The sequence below is a fragment of the Pongo abelii genome, chromosome 7 (assembly GCF_028885655.2).
Source record: "Pongo abelii isolate AG06213 chromosome 7, NHGRI_mPonAbe1-v2.0_pri, whole genome shotgun sequence".
Lineage (NCBI taxonomy): Eukaryota > Metazoa > Chordata > Mammalia > Primates > Hominidae > Pongo > Pongo abelii.
In genome coordinates, this window is record NC_071992.2 from 29,647,190 (window position 1) to 29,668,484 (window position 21,295).

The 21,295-nt window shown below is 36.0% G+C and overlaps 1 protein-coding gene across 2 annotated transcripts in view; it reads right to left on the bottom strand.

The window, feature by feature from the left end:
* Positions 1-909: 909 nt before the first annotated feature.
* The window catches only part of PBK (PDZ binding kinase), a 28,158-nt gene continuing 7,772 nt past the window's right edge, over positions 910-21,295 (bottom strand). For both annotated transcript variants that reach the window (XM_024251333.3, XM_002818939.5), the window contains exons 3-8: positions 19,068-19,161; positions 14,335-14,477; positions 13,591-13,760; positions 11,841-11,970; positions 2,253-2,429; positions 910-1,796 (exon numbers count right to left, since the gene is read on the bottom strand). In XM_024251333.3, coding sequence (XP_024107101.1) covers positions 1,600-1,796; positions 2,253-2,429; positions 11,841-11,970; positions 13,591-13,760; positions 14,335-14,477; positions 19,068-19,161 — 911 coding nt within the window. In that variant the 3' untranslated portion in view covers positions 910-1,599. The remainder of the gene's footprint in view (positions 1,797-2,252; positions 2,430-11,840; positions 11,971-13,590; positions 13,761-14,334; positions 14,478-19,067; positions 19,162-21,295) is intronic.

Here is a 21,295-nt window from a genome sequence, read left to right on the forward strand (position 1 = left end):
GTCACATGTTGCTCTTTTGAGAATGAGGCAAATGTCCAAAAAGATAACATCTGAGACTTAGAGCAAGTTCTAGAACAAGAATAAAAAAACATTTTCTTCCAGTTGGTAGCAGATTGTCTGCAATCTTGTGTTGAGGATTTCTAGGACCTCACCAGGCTCAAGGGGCAGTGCATACTGGGATTATTTTGTAATGTCTACCATAGACAAGGGCTGTGAAGTTGCTGGTCTTGTCCTTGGTATTAGTTTATTCCTATTAGATATCACAACTGTAGGAACTAGAAATAAATTTCTCAATGAAAAGCAATGGCTTATGTATTAAAGAGCCAATTCAAGAAAGATCCAGTTCCTGCTTTAAGTCTTAAAGCAGGAACTGCTATTCCTGCTAGGAAAAGAATGACCTGGAGAAGCTGCTCTGTTGGTTTGGCAAAGAAGAGTGACACATGTCAGAGCGAGGATAAGAGACCCTATTGAGTATCACGATGCAAAATTATACATACGTTTTTCTACAGATTAAGACAACTTCCAATTTACTTGTCACATTATTTTGATGGAATATATGCAAATTCATGTTCTGTGTCCTATTGCTTGGTACAATCTTATACCAAAAGGCCTTCAGTGATTTCTAGGCATTTTTAAAGTTCAGAGTGCAGTTGTTCCTAATGTTTCTAAGAACGCCCTGTGTCGGTAATTTTTAAAATTCTGTCTACACCCAAATCTAGGTATACCACCTACATTGGCAATTCAGTAAGTTGGAAAATTCCCAGGGGACTGTGGCTCACAGAAACTACTGATCCAAAACACTACAGATTAGCAAAATAAGGCCAAGAGAGGGAAAGAAACCTCACATTTACTCAACAAGTTTAATGACAACACTCAAATCAATGAAGTATAAAATAATGCTGAGACACCTTCTGGTACCCAAAGTGTCCTTTATTCTTTATCAATCATCCTATTGGAGTTTTATTGTTTTTACACAGCTGGGAAATGCTTAAGGTACAAATTAATAAATTTTAAACTCAGTATGGAAAATACATTTAATAAATTAAAGCAGAAACCAAAGATCTGAGGAGATCCAAGAGATCAAGACAAGCTGTAACCAGAGTCTGAAGTATCCAAGGAGCTACTCTTTTTGAGGCATATTCTCCTCAGCTTCCAGTTATCATTTGATAAACACATCAGCAAAAGGTTCAGTGTTTTAAACAAATGTAGACTATATTTTGTACTGTACAAAGTGCTAATTTCAGTAGATCCATTAAAATAGAGAATATTTAAGAAAGATCATTAATAAAAGTAATGGTCATTCAATTTAATGTTACACAATTTACAGCATTTTACTGCTAGTGTTTTAAGTCAGCATGAGCAGTATCAAAGTACTTATGTAGCTAGTTTCTAAAACTTTACAGAAAACCCAGTACAATTCCAAGTGCTCATAGCCAATATAAGCATATTTCATGTTAGAAATAGTTATCCATATGTTAACAAGAAACTATGGTCCTCAAATATGCCAATTTTAGAGAGTCTAATAACTACTGATAGTAACTATTTAAATGTTTTGGAATAAAGTTATTTACGCAAGCCATACTTCAGCTGAGGTGATCACTAGACATCTGTTTCCAGAGCTTCAACAATGTGTGCAGCAGAAGGACGATCTTTAGGGTCTTCATTAGTGCATACAGAGAAGAGTTCAATTACTTTCTGGTATGATTCATCCAGTTCTTCCATATTAATAGGTGGCCTAGTTCCCAAGGCTGCATAGTATGCTTCATCATCAAAATCACTTTCATCAAAAGTTTTATCTTGAAGGAGTTAGAGATTGAAACAATAAACAAAATCACTTTATGTCATGGAAAAGTTTAATAGCTCACCCTTCTCCTGAAACAAGAATTTATGGTCCAGTATGCTTTCCATTCTGCCACAGACAGAATGGAAATGTCTTCAACTGTCCTGCCATCAAGTAGATTTGCTTTAGTCTTGGATTTACAGGTTATCGACCCCTACTCTTACCCTTCCTATGATAGTTTTCCAATCATTTTCTCAGGAAAAGGGAGTTTTTAAGATAATTTTTTGCTTCTCTGGATAGCCTCAATTTTTCTCCCTATTTCAATCTGTGTCTCATTTGTGTGAGATTAAACCTTGGTGGTACCAAATCAGTCATCAGTACTAATACATATCTTAGCAAGATAAAATTATGTAAACTAATCTTTAGTGTGAAATGAAGAGATTGGGATTTATGTTAGAAATTGTATTCATACCTTCATCATCATCATCATTTGAAAGATTAATGTGTGGAATCGATAAAGTCATCATTTCCCACAAAGTAAGGCCAAAGGCAAATATGTCTGCCTTGTCAGTAATAACACCATTCTCCTCCACAGCTTCTTTGGGTTTCCATGGCTCTGTGCCAATGTAACAAGCCTCAGGGTCAGTCACTGAAACAAGCAAGATGGTTATGAAAGCAGGAGCTACAAATCACGAAAAGGCAAGCAACCCAAAGGGAAACGGGTGAATGATTTGAACAAGTAGTTCACAGGTTAATCAGTGTAGCCAGAAAATGTAAAAATACACTCAACCTCAATAAGGATTACTCTCTACCTTTCAGGTTGGTAAATATTCAAGAAGCTGGTCAGTTGGCAGTATGTAGAGAAACAGCAATTCTCTTACAAATTAGTAGGAATATAGAATGTGGATGTTGAGATTACAGAATCTGGAGCCAGACTGCCTTGCTTGGGTTGGTTCAAAGACATGTGCAAGCTGTGTGACCTTAAGCAGATCACTTCTAGACCTGAATTTCTTCATTTTGTGAACAATATTAGGCTGAGAGAGGTACCATTTCTATGCTTCCATGATTGCTATGTCAAGGAAAAGGGAAAGGGACCAATCACACATAGGCTCTTTTTTAAAGCCCAAGAAAGAAATAGGTCCACTCACATTTCCATTTAAACTTGAGTCAACTTGTCAATTTCAATGAAAAAGCCAGCTAAAATTCTCATTAGGATTGGACTAAATCTCTGGATCAATTTGGTAAGCATTAACATCTTAATAGTATTGAGTCTTCCAAATCACAGTCATATATTTCTCCACTTAGTTATATCTTACTGAATTTTCTCAGTGATGCTTTATATAGTATTCATTACAGAGGATTTAGACTTTTTTGGTTAGATTTATTCTGAAATATTTTGGGTTTTGGTACTTGTAAATAGATTTTAAACAATTCCATTTTCAATTATGTACTGCTAATAGAAATGTAATCACTAACTTCACTATAGCTGTTTTATAGATTCCTTGGGATTTTCTACCTAAACAACGTATCAACTGCAAACAGGGACAGTTTCGTCTCCTTTACAATTTTGCCTTCTCCATTTCCTTGCCTTATTTTAGTGGCTAAGGCTATAGGACTGCTAAATAAAACTGGCAAGAGCAGGCATCCTGGCCTTGTTCCCTACTTCAGTATGATACCTCCAGGTTTTTCTTGTAGACAGCCTTTCTCAAGCTAAGATCCCTTCTATTTCTAGTTAGCTGGGAGGTTAATCTTTTTTCAAATCAAAAATGGATGTTGGATTTTGTCAAACACTTTTTCTGCATCTATTGAGATGATATGTAGTTTTCAAATTTGATTAAAGATTTAAATGTTGGACCTAAAACCATAAAAACCCTAGAAGAAAACCTAGGCAATACCATTCAGGACATAGGCATGGGCAAGGACTTCATGATTAAAACACCAAAAGCAATGGCAGCAAAAGCCAAAACAGACAAATGGGATCTAATTAAAGAGCTTCTGCACAGCAAAAGAAACTACCATCAAAGTGAACAGGCAACCTACAGAATGGGAGAACATTTTTGCAATCTACCTATCTGACAAAGGGCTAATATCCAGAATCTACAAAGAACTCAAACAAATTTACAAGAAAAAAAAAACATCAAAAAGCGGGCAAAGGATATGAACAGACAGTTCTCAAAAGAAGACATTTATGCAGCCAACAGACACATGAAAAAATGCTCATCACTGGTCATCAGAGAAATGCAGATCAAAACCACAATGAGATACCTCATGCCAGTTAGAATGGCAATCATTAAGTCAGGAAACAGATGCTGGAGAGGATGTGGAGAAATAGGAATGCTTTTACACTGTTGGTGGGACTGTAAACTAGTTCAACCACTGTGGAAGACAGTGTGGCGATCCCTCAAGGATCTAGAACTAGAAATACCATTTGACCCAGCAATCCCATTACTGGGTATACACCCAAAGGATTATAAATCATGCTACTATAAAGACACGTGTACACGTTTATGTTTATTGTGGCACTATTCACAATAGCAAAGACTTGGAACCAACCCAAATGTCCATCAATGACTGGATTAAGAAAATGTGGCACATATACACCATGGAATACTATGCACCCATAAAAAAGGATGAGTTCATATCCTTTGCAGGGACATGGATGCAGCTGGAAACCATCATTCTCAGCAAACTATCACAAGGACAGAAAACCAAACACCACATGTCCTCACTCATAGGTGGGAACTGAACAATGAGAACACTTGGACACGGTGGGGAACATCACACCCTGGGGCCTGTCATGGGGTGGGGGCAGGGATAGCATTAAGAGAAATACCTAATGTAAATGACTAGTTAATGGGTGCAGCAAACCAACATGGCACATGTATACCTATGTAACAAACCTGCACATTGTGCACATGCACCCTAGAACTTAAAAAATTTTGTTAATATGGTGAATTTTATTGACTCCTCCCCCCAGCTTTGAGGTATACTTAAAAATTATATATGTTTAAGGTATACAACTTGATGTTTGATATACGTAAACACTGTGACCTCACAGGCACAATCAAGCTAATTAACATATCTATCACCTCATATAGTTACCATTTTTTTGGGTGTGTGAGAATACTCAAGATCTACTCTCAGCAAATCTCAAGTGTACAGTATTGTTAACAAAGGGCATGAAGCTTCCATTATGCAGGATGAGTAAGTTCTGGTGACCTAACGTATAGCATAGTGAGGATGTTGATTCTTGAATGTTACAACTTTTCCTTCCTGGAATAAGTCCTAGTTGGTCAAGATGTAGTGTTCTCATGTAGTATTAGACTGAATTGGCTAATATTTTGTTAAGGATTTTGATATCTGTGTTTGTGAAGGATATTGGACTATGATTTTTTTTCTTAATATCAGTTTATTTTTCTGGGTACATAGCAGGTGTACATGTTTATGTGTTAATGTGGTATTTTGATGCAGGCATGCAGTGCATAATAATCACATCAGGACTGATGGGACGTCCTACAATGTGTCAGGTTTTGATATTAGAGTTATGCTGACCTCAAAAACAGACTGGGCAGAGGTCCCTATTCCTCTATTTTCTGAAAAAGTTTGTGTAAAATCCGTATCATTTCTTCCTTGGATATTTGATAGAAATCAACAGTAAAACATCTGGGTCTTGAGTTTTCTTTGTGGGAATGTTTCTTAGTAGTAGACATAGGGCTATGTGGATTTCCTATTTCTTCCTATATTAATTTTGGTAAATTGTATTTTTCAAAGAAATTGTCCTTTTCATCTAAGTTGTCAAATTCGTTGCCATAAAGCCATTTGTAATAGCCTAATTATTCTTTAAATGTGTGTAGAATTTACAATAACCCTTTTCTCATTCCTGTTATTGGGGACTTGTGTTCTCTTTTTTCTTGATCAGTCTAGATAAAGCTTTATATATTTCATTATCTTTTCAAATAACCAGCTTTTGGCTTTGTTAATATTTTATAGTGTTTGTTTTTTATTTCATTGATTTCTGCTCATAGCTTTATTCCCTTCCTTTGGATTTGCTCTGCTTTTCTTTTTCTAGATTAAATCAATGAACATAGGTCATTGAATTAGAACTTTCCTTTTTTCCAATATAATTTACAACTATAGATTTCCCTCTGAGCCCTGCTTTAGCTATTGCTTGCACATTTTGATATGCTGTATTTTCCTTAATTATTCAAAACATTTTCCAGTTTCCCTTGTCATTTTCTTTGACCCATAGGTTATTTAAATTTGTGTTACTGAATTTCCAGATACTTGGGGTTTCCTTAGATATCCTGTTAGTGATTTCTAACTAACTTAATTCCATTGTGGCCAACAAATATACTCTATGATTCCTCCCATAGTGTTATACAAACCTTTACTTCTGTAACTAGGATAAACTCAAACTCTTATAAACAGAATATTCACTAGGCAGTGTTAGAGTGTATTATACTAAAAAATGAAAATTTTCAGTATTTGATTACTATAATCTGCATTTCCTCACAAATAAGGTTAGCGTGAAAACAATATAATTCATTCTGAAACAATAGAAAGAAGACACAGTGGGGCTGTTTACTGAAAGAAATTTCTCCAGAACTGAAGGAAAGTTCTGCCTTGAGAGGCTCAAGAAATTTACAAGGAAAAGAGGAGGAAACTAACATTTAAAGAACAAAAGGGAGGGCTAAAAGAAGGAAAAGTGAGAATCCATAAGCCAGGAAATTGAAGATTCCAGTTAACAAGCATTCATTTATTCCGTTAACATTTTGGGAGGTATGCCTGATAAATGAGTGGGCTCTGTTAAGTGAGAACAAAAATACCAGACTAGGAGGGTACCCAGTACCAGCAGGCAAGAAGGAAAGATGAGTGGTGTCTCTGTGGTAGCCTTTGTACTTAGTTCTGCTTTGGGCATTACAGTTTAGAAGGTAGCCATGGACATTATAAGCTCCTTAAAGGTTTTCCCCTGTACTGTACCTTATATCTTAGAGGCACTTCATGGAATTCATGACAAGAGAAAAGCCTATAGACATGGCCCACATGGGCAGTGACTCTGTGGCAATAAGGAAGGATACTTACACCATTCAGTATATACACGTATATGTGTGTGTACACATACATTCTAAGTAGGTCAGATTCCTACAAGGATCCATCAGGCTAAAAAGTAGTTTTCTAGAACTCTAGGTCTAAAATAACGGCTCCAATTTGAGACTTGAACCACAAGTGCATTTCCTGTATGTATGTTTACATTTCTCCAAGTCTGTAAACATAATAGCGTGTGACATAGTGAATTTAACATAGTATTTAAACATAATGGATTGGGACCCCCCCGACCTATGTTACTGATTGGGTTTGCTCCCTGTGAAGGTGGATTGTTCTGACAACAAAAGTCTGATGAGATCATAAACTAATAGTTCAGTCATTCCTTTTGGTTGATACAGAAACAGTTTATACTTTATTTCCCTTTACTACATTCAAAGAGTTTAAGCAGACATGCTTTAGTTACTATCCCAAACTGAAAAATGATGAAACTGGAGCTCCTACTTATCCTTCAATTCTCAGCTTATTAAATATCATTTAGCGAGGCCTTTCTCAACATCTAGACTAGGTTAAGGGCCACTGCTGTGTTTATAATTCCTTGTATTATAACTGTCATCTTGCCTCATTATTATTCAAGAGCTGCTTTCCATCCTAGATTAGGAGCTGCAACAGTGTAAGGACTGTGTCTATCTCATGTACTCTATATTCATGGTGCCTGACATGTACATAGTATTAATATTTGCAAATTTATCTTGAGAGAAACTTAAGATTTTGGCTTTTCATCGAATACTACATATATATGTATATATATTTTTTTTTTTTTAATTTTTTTTTTTTTGAGACAGAGTCTCGCTGTCGCCCAAGCTGGAGTACAGTGGCTTGATCTCAGCTCACTGCAAGCTCCACCTCCTGGGTTCACGCCATTCCCCTGCCTCAGCCTCCTGAGTAGCTGGGACTACAGGTGCCCACCACCACGCCTGGCTAATTTTTTGTATTTTTAGTAGAGACGGGGTTTCACTGTGTTAGCCAGGATGGTCTCGATCTCCTGACCTTGTGATTCGCCCTCCTCAGCCTCCCAAAGTGCTGGGATTACAGGCGTGAGCCACCACGCCCGGCCAGAATACTACATTTTAGTTGTGAAATGTTCATATATTACCTGTTTAAAAAAACATTTTATGATTTGGGTATTCTTTTTTTAAACTTTTCTTCATATATGTAAATACATATAAGTGCTATTTTATATTCTGTTTATCTCACTGGATATATTTATGCCTATAAATATAAACCTGTATAATTTATGGATATATGGTATTCTATTGTGTGGTAGTATAAATTAAACCACCTCTTATTGGTGGACATTCTCACACAGTTGCATAGTCTGTTCTGCTACAATGTGTATTTTTGAAACAGTAAAAAGATTGATATTTTTCCCAGTACATAAATGTTATTTTTGAAGTGATCAGAAGCAAATCTCCTCACAAATAGAAAGCCTTTGCCTACAGAAATGCCTTCCCTGAGCATATGCCTGGTGTAGTAGCTTTAAGAATTGCTATGCTAACTACAAAAGCTGTGAGTGAGTCCAGGTAAAGGAGCTGCCAACATATTTCCCACATGCTTAAAAATATATATATTTTTAGTGAGAAAGCCAGATCAAATTTTCCATCTTGATGAAAAGTATCTGTTGAAGATACTCTCATATGTAACCTTCAGCACAAACCCAGGGCTTATGGCTACAAAGGAACATTTTATCATCATAGAAAGTTTCACTGAACAGCACTGCTCTAGAAAGTCTTGCTCCGGCTCAGAAATGACACAAGTCATTTCTTCTGGTAGAACCTTTCAGATGACAGTTTGGAAATCTGCATTTAAAATAAGAAAAACCTTTAAAAATGTTTATGCCCTTGCAGATTTAATGTGTTAGTATCTTTTATTAGGATTATTGACTGTTTTTGTTATTGCTTTAGTTTTCAAAGTTGCATAGGTTTTAACCCTGTTTTTTTTCTGTAAACCTAGTTACGTCTTGAAACTTTTGCGCAATGAAGTTTTGCAGGAAATAATATATCAGGTTATTATAAAAAAAAAGCCTGTACTGCCCAATTACTCAATTACTTCTTTGGATTGTGTTCTTAAGAATGAAACTATAGGGTCAAAGGGCATAAACATTTTTAAAGGTTTTTCTTATTTTAAATACAGATTTCCAAACTGTCATCTGAAAGGTTCTACCACAAGAAATGACTTGTGTCATTTCTAAGCTTGAGCATTTAACTATCACTGCAAGACTTTCTAGAGCAGTATTGTTCAATGAAACTTTATATGATAATTAAATCTCCTAAATCTGCATTGTCCAATGTGGTAACCATTAACCACATGTAGCTTCTGAGCACTTGAATTGTGGCTAGGGTGGCTGAGAAAATAATTTCAATGTTTTAAATATTAATGTAAATAGCCACATGCAGCTCATAACTACTGTATTGGACAGTGCCACGCTAACGCTTTTTCACTCTCCCCATAATGGTGGCCATGTTCATATAGTGGCTGTTCCATCAGTATAGGTCCTAAAGGGAGAATGACACAGAACACGGTGCTAATGGCCATGCAGCTTGAGTAATAAGCCTTGGTTGTTGTATGTCACTGAAGTTTCTGAGGTCTGTGTTACCACAGCAAAACCTATTCTAACCTCAGTAAAACAGCAGTTACAAGTTCTACTTAGTGTATGAGAGGACATGTTAACCTACATTGTTGCTCATACTAGCAATCTTTTTATTTACTAGCAATCTTGTTACTCCTTCAATAATATATTTACAAGTCAGGCACTATTCTAGGAGTTGAGGATATTTCAGTGGACAAGATATACAAGGTTCCCTTCTTAGAGCTTACAAGCCTAATGGAGGAATGGAGAAATATTTAACAGATAATTTAAACAAAGTGTGATAAGTGTTGATAGCAGATTATCTCATTGTTATTTAGCTTTTAAAACATTACTAAGAACATTACATATATATTTTCCTAATTGCCATTTTTTTCATTTCTCGTCTCTTCATAATAGAGCTTTTATCTTCTTCTCATTGATTACTAATAACTCTTAATGCATTAGAAATATTAAACCTTTATCTTATACGTTTATCTCAGTTTGTAATGTCTTAAGCTCCCTGCCCCTCTCCAACCCACTGTGATATAGAATTCTTTTTTTTTAAATGGAGGTACTCATGGCTTTTTAATGATGGTTTCTAGCTTTGGTGTCCTCTTTAAAGTCCTCTCCACAGCCAACATTAAAGAAATATTTATCTACAATTTTTTCTACTGTTACTTTTTCCCCCAATCTTCAATATATGGGGATTCAAGTGTAAGGATAGAAAACAGCTGTGTTTTTTTCTAAAATGTCCAGATAACATCATTTACTGACTAAACTACCTCTTTTCTCACTAATATAAAAATGTCACCTTTATCACACAACAAATTCCTCTATTTGGGAACTATTTCCTGACTCTTATGTTCTATTTTTCTGCCTATTTTGGCATGAGTATCATCGCTTTAATTACTGTAGCTTTATAAAACTTTTTATCTGCTCAGGAAGATTCCTTCTCCTTTCATCGAGTTTTCCCAGCCATGTTTGAACACGTATCCTCAAGGAGGAACTTCAGATTAATTCTGACATGTTCTAAAATAGATTACATTAAGATTATGTAGAATTTATAGGCTTTCAAATTCATTCATTTCTGCTTTCTGTTCTTCTTAGGGCGTCATTTTTTTCAATTTCAGTTGAATATTCAACTTAACTTCATAAAAGTTAAATAATGAAAATGTTTCCTTTGAGTAGTTTTGACCATATCAAATAGGGTTTGACTTGTTATATTCTCATTATCTTCTAAATATTTTATAAATGAATTTGATTTCTCTTTTTAGCCAAAAATTATTCAGAAGTGTTTTAAATTCCTAAACAGTTTGGAGTTTTTGTTTCCTATTTTATTACAAATTTCTAGATTTACAGCATTGATGTTAAGGAATATCACCTATTAGACTATTCATACTTTTTATAATTTGAAGTTTTTTTGTGTGACCTAAGAATATGGTCAATTTTAATAAATATTATGGTGCAGAAGGACTTGCCTTACTATTTACTCAGATCTTTAATATCCTTACATTTGTCTGTTTGATCTATTAAGCATTGAGAAAAGTACTTTAAAAACCCTCATTTTTATTATGTTTGACAATTTATCCTTTTACTTTCTAAAGTTCCCACTTTGTAAGTTATTTAGCATAAGGTTTCACAACAGTGCTATTTTTATTAATGATTACAAACATCATTTATTTATAAAGTCTGTCCATTCATTCTGCCTCTTGCCTTCAACTCAACTTGTAAACTTTTACTTCAGCTACAAATTCAGGCATTTATATGTTCTAAACAGCATTTATTAACCATTTGTTTAACTTATGTTCATATAAAGAGACAAATTTAAGTATTATTTACTAAATAATATGTTGCAAGCAGAGGCTTTCTCTTGAGGCTGGCTCTTGTTTCTCACCAAGAACATATCTTAAATTCCCTGAGAAGCCAATGATCAGTATATACAATAGAGAAGAAAGGGCAAACAGCCAAAGACCAGCCTTCATTAGCACCCCTCTTTTCTGCTTCATTCCAGTTTCTTCTACCAGTTTCCTAAATCTTGTCACCTTACTGATGCTAAATAAACCGCTTTACACAACCTTACTAAATTTTACTTTCTATTCCCAGATGCTTTACTGCTTAAAGATCCCAATCCAGTTAGAAATCTTTCCCAAAGGTAACTCCAGTTAAAATATATACTACTACTACTACTACTAATACAGTAATTTAAACTGTACATGTGGCAAGGGAGAAGACTGCAGGCTGACTGGGAGAGAGAGAGAGAAAAAGGAGACTTTTTACCATATACTTTTTAAAAATAGTTTTTGATTTTTGATTCATGTGGACTTACGTATTTAAAAATGTAAACACTGTATTAAAAACAAAATTTTAAAACTTAAGAGTACAACTTACCAGTCATATTTTCATCCAGTGGTAGAGAGACTCCTACATCACAGATTTTAATTGTTTCAAAATCGCCTTTAATTACAACATTTGAAGACTTTATGTCTCCATGAAGCAGTTTCTTTTCTTGGTGCAGATACTAAAATAGTAAAAAATTTAACACATATGTGCAGAAACACAAACTAATAAAAAAATGTGATAACCTCCAAATATAACAACTTGAAACTCCCTTCCTAAACTCTAGGTTTACATTTGTCCAGTATTTCAATTTTTTTTTTTTTTTTTTGAGACAGTCTCACTCTGTTGCTCAGGCTGGAGTACAGTGGCATGATCTCGGCTCACTGCAACCTCCACCTCCTGGGTTCAAGTGATTTTCCTGCCTCAGCCTCCCAAGTAGCTGGGACTACAGGCGGGTGCCACCACACCCGGCTAATTTTTGTATTTTTAGTCAAGACGAGGTTTCACCACGTTGACCAGCCTGGTCTGTCTCGAACTCCTGGCTTCAAGTGATCTGCCTGCCGCAGTCTCCCAAAGTGCTGGGATTACAGGTGTGAGCTACTGTGCCCAGCATTTCAAAGTATTTGAAACAAGAGAAGGGAACATCCCATGTTAGTCTGCCATACTGACCAGAAGTCTAAAAGTTTCTTTAGAAATAGATACTTCTGCTAACCTTTTATACTTATAAAATAAATAATTATAAGTTAACTATTTTTTTCCAAGACGGAGTCTTGCTCTTGTTGCCCAGGCTGGAGTGCAGTGGCACGATCTCGGCTCACTGCAACATCTACCTCCCAAGTTCAAGCAATTCTCCTGCCTCAGCCTCCCGAGTAGCTGGGATTACAGGTGCCCGCCACCATGCCCGGCTCATTTTTGTATTTTTAGTAGAGATGGGGTTTCACTATGTTGGCCAGGCTGGTCTCAAATTCCTGCCCTCGTGATCTGCCCGCCTTGGCCTCCCAAAGTGCTGGGATTACAGGCGTGAGCCACCACGCCCAGCCAAGTTAACTATTTTTATATATAAGTATTTATTTATACTTATAGCTTATAAGTTAACTATACTTATAAATTAGTTAATGTGGTAAGTTAGCTAATCCTACATACTTTATATCAGAAGATACAACTGCAGATTTCAAAAGATACCACAATTTTGAGGGTAGTCTAGTAATTTTTAGAAATAATTTTGGAATCTTCAGTGAAGCATACATAAATTGTTGTGACCATGTGGGACAATGAATGACTAGGGCCACATGTATGTATAAGGATGTTTTTTGGTCAATGATGGACAACATATACAATGGTGGTCCCATAAGATTATAATATCATATTTTGATTTTACCTTTTCTATGTTTTGATATGTTTAGCCACACAGTACTTACCACTGTGTTGCAACTGCCTATAGTATTCAGTACAGTAACATTCTGTACAGGTTTGCAGCCTAGGAGAACTGGGCTATATATACCACATAGCCCAGGTGTGTAGTTGGCTCTACCATCTAGGTGTGTGTAAGTACACTCTATGATATCCGCACGCACAGTGATGAAACTGCCAAATGACACATTTCTCAGAACGTATTAAGCTACACATGAATGTAATTTGGAAGCAGAAATGTAAGCCTCTATTTTGTTTTCCACTAACCCCTTTTTGGAACTGACAAGTAACAATATCCATCCACATTCAAAGATGTCCTGCAAAGTGATTATTTGTTCATTTAAAATATGAACAAAAACAGAAGTCATTTAAAATATAATGGCATAGTTACCTTTAACCCTCTTGCCATATTCAAAGCAACTTTTAAAATTATGGCTGCTGGAAAAGGATCTCGGCTGGCTTTATATCGTTCTTCTATTAAGTCATTTAGAGACTTTTCACCTCCATATTCCATAGCAAGACACAGACTGCCATCACTGGCTTCAGTAAAAGCACGATAACCTTAAAGAAAACATGACATTTCTTCACTAATATAGAGAAGAGCAATAATATTTAAGTCCTTTATAGTAATGTGATTGAAAACATGGATCTGGACTAACACTGACAAATATACAATTAAACAACTACTATTTACAAGACTAATTCAGTAGATCTCATTTAAAATGCCTTCAGTGTTTGCCAGTAGTACCACAAATTAAAATACTTTTACTTTCCTTTGCTTCCCTAAATATAATGGTTTTGCCAGCCTTACTTGTATTAAAAATGAAAAATGAAATCCAGGAAATTACCTAAATGGATTTAAATTATCTAAATGAAGATCATTTTATATTCCTAAAATCTTCATAGAACTAGCAACATAATTATTATATCTATTCCCATGAAGTTTATATACTTAGGCATCAAAAAATACTATATGCAAATTTTTATTTTAGACCAATCACATTAATTTGATACCCGTTAAATATCCAGCCCCATCCTCTTCATTTCTATTAGTGAAACCAGTTAAGAGAGCATATAAGCTGTTTCTGAATAAACAAAATAATATACCAGATACTGCCACCAAATTTAAACTTACCAACAATGTTTGGATGATGAAGGCTTTTCAAAATCTTAGCTTCATCCATTAGTCTCTTTTGATACACACTTCGATAATGATCATTACATATAGGATTAATCTTTTTTACAGCCCAAGGAGAATGAGACAAACCTCTTGGAGATCTAAGAAAAAAATTCATTTAAAAAGGATATAAGACAATAAAACCACAATACTTTTTAAAATGACTTCCAAATTTTTGGGAAAAAGCTTGAAAGAAATTTGCTTTTAAAAACAGTATTTAAAATAGTTTGGACTATGAACACCTCTGCTACATTTCCATTTCAATTGGGAGATAAGATCTAATATACTGAAACAAGTCTTACTATCTATACAGTGGAAGGGAGAGAATAAAAAGAATTTGAAGGGTAAAGATGGAATGTTACAAACTTTAAACCTGAAAATTGTTACTTTCCATATTTCCATTTGATCATGTCGGACTACAACTTATTAAATATTTAATTATATGTATCAGAGATGAGTTACAGGATCCTGAAGAAAAAAACATTAGGAAATTTAAAGAGATAATCAAGAACATTTTGCCCATATATCATCATCCAAAGAACAGCATGCTCCCCTACACTGACCAATTCACCTTATACCTTTTACCACATGCTCAAAGATATGTGCTTAAGGAGATAATGATGAACATACAAATGAGAAAATTTTAAACTTTCTATTTTCTAGGAAGATTCAGCCATTTTAGGAATATTTAAGGTATACATGTTTTAAGGCCTAAATAGGTAAAATAAAGTCAGGGAAAGGTTTACCTGAGGTGGTAGATATTTATGAGTAGAGCAAATCACAAAATACTTAAGTATATGCAGCATAACAGCACAAAACCTAGTGAAAGAGCCTCAGAAGTTTAAGAAAAAGTTTAATGGTAAGAACACAAAACAAGAGATTGAACCAAAGATCTGTTTAGCTTTGGACTCCCTCACAGGCATAGCTCTATGACTGCAGAACCTTTTTTGTTTAATCAAAAAGCCTATACTAAAAGGATCACAAGATTTCTTAATTCATGTACATCTATCATCTGTAAGTTGATCTAAACTATTCTTAAACCTCCAGTTTTAGATAACAGCAGCATTTGAGGATAATGATGAGCATCTGCATATCATTTTATTATGAAAAATATATTTTTCAAGTTTCAAGGGTTGAAAGTTTAGCTCTTGAAAGTTTAGAATTTAGTAAACAAGTCAATCTTCACCTTTTCTGTAACATATTCTAATCTATAGAATAAGAATAGATTTATGAAATCTGAATACTCAACCATGCAAAAAGCTGACTCATTAAAAAGACTAATAAAAAAAGGCAAATTTCTGATGAGATTACACAAGAAAAAATAGACAGTATCACAAATAAAAATGGAAACAAAACTACAGATACAAGAGAAAAAATATGTAAGTAAATAATAAAATCTTTATGCAATCATTTAAGACAAAATGGACAAAGACTTAGAAAAATCTAAGAAAACTGATGAAGAAATTTAATCACCAGTTTAAAATGTTCCTACTAGAAATACAAAGTATAGATGATTTTACAGGTGAGTTTACTAAGCTTTCAAAGAATTTACCATTCAATCTTATACAAACTGTTTCCCCAGGGAACAGAAAAGGGACTATGAGTCTCATTTAACTTTAATTTTAAAAAATCAAAAGGGACAGTAGAAAAAGGAAAACCACAAGCCAACTTCACTTATATCAGATACAAAAATTGAAATTACTATTAGCAAACTGAATCCATCAGTTTATTTAAAAATACTACATCAAAACTATGTTGGATTTAACCAAGGAATGCAAACTTGATTTAACAAAAAAATATGGACTTCTGGGTTAAAATTGTAGCTTAAACATACACATTGTTTTTATCCTTTCCAAGCCCACTAACATAATAGCAAATGGATATTTTAAGACATACCAGCCAGAAAGAATGGAAATAACAGCAGAGGAGACAACAGCAACAAAATTTCAGAAGCTGGAAAGCAGAAGAAAGTAACTGACTTAGCCCCAATGAACTGCTTACAAGTTACTTAAAAAGCAGGTAGGTTTGGAAGGGGTAGCACACAACTGTAATCACAACACTTTGGGAGGCCAAGTCAGGAGGATGACTTGAGACCAGGAGTTTGAGATCAGCCTGGGCAATACAGTGAGACCCCCTTCTCTACAAAAAACTTTTAAAAGCCACATGTGGTGGCCCATGCCTGTAGTCCCGGTTACTTGGGAGGCTGAGGCAGGAGGATTGCTCAAACCAAGGAGTTTGAGGCTGGAGTGAGCTATGATGGCACCATTGCACTCCAGCCTGGGCAACAAAATGAGACCCTGTCTCTAAATAATAATGGTAAAAAACAGGTGGGCTTCTAGATACCCTCCTTAATTCTGTACCAACTGGCAGCTGCCCATCCCCCACCCCCAGCTTCTAAAGATGGTAGACTAGCTTTGGAAGGTATAAAACAAGTCTTTAGCCTAAGGTTTACTGTCAGTTGAGAACCTGTAATACAGAAGCAGGTTAGTAATTAATCACCATATGCATACTAAATGCTCAATGAGTTTTTACATGTGCATATACTTGTGTTATCAACACCTAGATACTGAACATTTCTAGCACGCCAAAAGACTAAAGATGCTATTTTTAAAAAGGATAATTAATTAAAAACAAGATAAAAACTCAATAGAAGTGTTGAAAGATAAAGCTGGGGAAATCTCAGAAAAAAGAAGATAGCAAATAAGAAAACCAAGCAAAAAAGAGGTAGATGAGAAATCAGTAAGTTCAACATTCAAATAATTGGATTCCAGATGGAGAACAGAGAAAACGGGTGAAAATCATCAACAAAGTAATTTTTAAAATAATGTCTCAAAAATTTAAGAACAGGAACTATTCAGATTCCAAGAGCCCCACATCCACTCATGTCATTGTGAAATTTCAGAATGCTACCGACATACAGAAGATCATACCAGGATCCAGGACAGTGAGAGGGACAGATAACATAAAACGGATTACATATGAAGAATTAGCAGTCAAAAAGGCTTCATAATTCTCAACAGCAGCAGTGTAAGCTAGAAAAAAAACAATGTCAGTGACTGATATTCTCAAAATTCTGGAGGGAAATTGTTTCCAAATGAGAATTGTAACCCAGAAAACCAAAATGGGCCATTCAAGTATGAGTAAAATGAAAACATTTTTGGAAATGCAAATTCTCAAAAAAATACATCTTCTGTGCACCGATTCATGGGGAGCTACCAGATGTCCTAAATGAAAACGGGATGTAAATCGAGAAATAATAAGACACAAGATACATAAAAACACAGGATCTAATTCAGCAGAGAAGCACAGGAAATTTGCAGGTTATGGATAAAAGAAATCCCAGGTTGACAGGGCTGAATCATGAGGAGTGGTAGGGGTCAGGCAGGCACTGCTGTTCTTCAAGATCAGCTATTTGAAGCTTTTTGACTAAACCACATACAGCGTAACTTTGTTAAAAACACTTTACATTTAAAAACTTTTTAAAAAGGGGAAAAAAATGAAACTAGCCATAAACCTGTGAGAATTTTTTTCTTTCAAAATAGGAGTTAACACTAAAAAACAAATTAGAAAACAAATTAATACTATACAAACTACAAAAAAAGTGTTTAAACTGCAAAAATGCTTCAGGAATACCCATTGTATATGATTACTAAATTATTCTTAATTAGCCTCTTATTAAAGAAAGCGTTTCTATCTGGAAACAATGTAAACCTAGATGAAGCTAAGATACGGAGGGTTGGACTAGTCAGACTGATTCCAACAATGCATTAAGGAATATATATTGACGTAGTTGTTTGCCACTTAATAAACATGAAACTAGGTACAGAATAATGATTAAAAGAAGTAATTTTGGCCTGGGCATGGTGGCTTATGCCTGTAATCCCAGCATTTTGGGAGGCGAAGGCGGGCAGATTGCTTGAAGCCAGGAGTTCGAGACCAGCCTGGCCAACATGGCAAAACCCCGTCTCTACTAAAAATACAAAAATTAGCTGGGTGTGATGGTGCACGCCTGTAATCCCAGCTATTCAGGAGGCTGAGGCAGGAGAATCACTTGAACCTGGGAGGTCGTGCCACTGCACTCCAGCCTGGGCAACAGAGTGAGACTCTGTTTCAAAAAAATATATGAATAATAAAAAAGTAATTTAAAAAAACACTTTGTTGACAGCTATATTGGCACCATACTTGTTCGATTATTTCATTTTTCTAACACAGTATTCCTACTTTAAAATCATGTATTTACCCTTCTTAATAACAATGCCATAAGAAATGAAAATCTTTTACTTCTTTTAGAAGAGCATATCTTAGGAGGGCAAGGCTGCAGAAGAGACAGCAGTCACTGACATCACCCAATACTGGCTTCCTCTTTGAGGTTTTCTCATGAAGAATCTGGTTTAATTACCACAAAGGAACCCTTTCCCCTGCCACTTCCCCTTCTTATGGAAGCCAAGGAAAAATTAAAAAGTAAATGTCTTCCCCTTTAATAACCCATCAGGAGGAAGCTAGGAGAAAAGCAGAGGCAGAGCTACCGGCAAAGTGACAAAAGGGTCTAGGGACTGGAATAAAGCAGTCAGCCAGGATCAGGAGCAGACAACTGAATCTAAATACTGGAATTTTCATACTACTTCTTCATCTCCAAGTACAGTAGAATTATAGTTGCATGAAAAAAGGTTAATCTGAAATCTTATACTTACCTTTTCATTAGGTAAACATTTACCCCAGTACCAAAGCCAAGCTTTTGCATAAACGGAGAGGCCGGGATATTTATAGTTGGAGTTGAACATAATACTAAATGTCAGAGAAATAAAAAATAAAATTAATAAAAAATAGAAATAAAAAACAAAAGCATCTTAACATTCTCAATAATACTACTGCCAAGAGTATTAATTGGCACAGTCTTTTTGGAGAGCAATTTAACAACATATATCCTAATTTTAAATGGGTACCTTTTGACCAAGCCTACTTTTGGAGTTTTATCCTACAGTAACTCTGAAGCAGAGATTGGGAAATGGCCTGTTTTTGTATGGTCTACAAGCTAAGAACTGTTTTCACATTTTTAAAACATTGTTAAAAGATAAAAGGGGTTGGATGTGGTGGCTCATGCCTATAATCTTGACGCTTTTGGAGTCCGGGGCAGGAGGGTCACTTGAGCCCAGTAGTTTGAGACCAGCTTGGGCAAAATAAAAAGACTCCATCTCTACACACAAAAAAAATTTTTTTAATTAGCCAGGAATGATGGCACACACCTGTGGTCTCAGCTACTTGGGAGAAACACTTGAGCCCCGGAGGTTAAGGGTGCAGGTGCAGTGAGCTGTGTTCATGCCACTGTATTCCAGCCTGGATGACAGAGCAAGACACAGTCTCAAAAAAAAAAAAAAAAAAAAGATGAAAAGATGGAGTTCTGCTTCTGCTCATGAAAAATAATTAACTACTCCTGGACAATTAACTGCTCCTAGAGTTACCATCTCGCCATGAACTAGAAAACTAGACAAAATATAATTGTTTTCAGACACTTGACAACAGGCAGAGCAGTGTTGTGATGCCTGAGAGAAGAGAAACAAATGAGGTGGGCCCTATCACTGCCCTAACTTACTGCTTGAAGGCAGTTTCCAGACGCAGGACAGAGGTCACATAATCCAGAAGTCCTGTCACATTGAGGAGTCAGAGATCAGAGGTCAAGAAGGACTAGGCGGCTAGAATTTGTGGAGCAGAGAACAAAAGAGAGCTCCAAAGAGAGCACTCCAAAGATCTGAACAGTCTCTCTTTGAGTGTTTGGCCAAGTACTTATCCACACATAACAATGTGTAGATGCCCCAAAGCTGGGAAAGCACCAGAGGAAAGCAATTGGCTCAACAATTACCAGAGATCATACAAGTCTAGGAACACTTCATGTCACCATGAGCTGGAGGATGGTAACCCTGTAACACATAGTAAAGTCCTCTAAAGGGTCACAACTAGATAGTACAGCTAAAGTTTAGCCCCAGATAAACATTCATAACAAAGCTTAAAAGCCAGTCTCAAAAGGAACAGGCTAATGTGCAGGTAACTTATCCTCAGACCATAACTAAATCAAACACTCTATAAAGGAATAACAAAATCCAGTACTAGACAATGCAAAATATCTACCGCCCAATCAAAAAGTACCAGGCATGAAAGCAGCAAGAAAATATGACCAATATAGGAGAAAAATAAATCAATAGAGGCCCGGCGCGGTGGCTCACGCCTGTAATCCCAGCACTTTGGGAGGCCGAGGCAGGCAGATCACTAGGTCAGGAGTTCGAGACCAGCCTGGCCAACATGGTGAAACCCCATCTCTAATAGAGAGGCAAAAAATTAGCCGGGTGGCATGTGCCTGTAATCCCAGCTACTCAGGAGGCTGAGGCAGGAGAATGGCATGAACCCGGGAGGCGGAGGTTACAGTGAGCTGAGATAGCATCATTGCACTCCAGCCTGGGGGACAGGGCAAGACTCCATCTCAAAAAATTAAAAAATAAATCAATCAATAGAAACATACCATAAGATGACAGGAGGCCAAGAGTGGTGGCTCACGCCTGTAATCCCAGCACTTTGGGAGGCCAAGGCAGGCGGATCACTTGAGGCCAGGAGTTCAAGACCAGCCTGGCCAACATGGCAAAACCCTGTCTCTACTAAAAATACAAAAATTAGCTGGGCATGGTAGCACGTGCCTGTAATCCCGGCTACTCGGGAGGCTGAGGCAGGAAAATTGCTTGAACCCAGGAGGTGGAGGTTGCAGTGAGCTGAGATCGCACCATTGCACTCCAGCCTGGGTGACAGAGCAAGATTCTGTCTCAAGAAAAAAAAAAAAAAAATTACAAGGATGGCAAAATTAGCAGATAAGAACCTTAAGACAAATCTTAAAAATGTGCTCAATGATATAAAGGAAAATCTGAGCATAACAAGG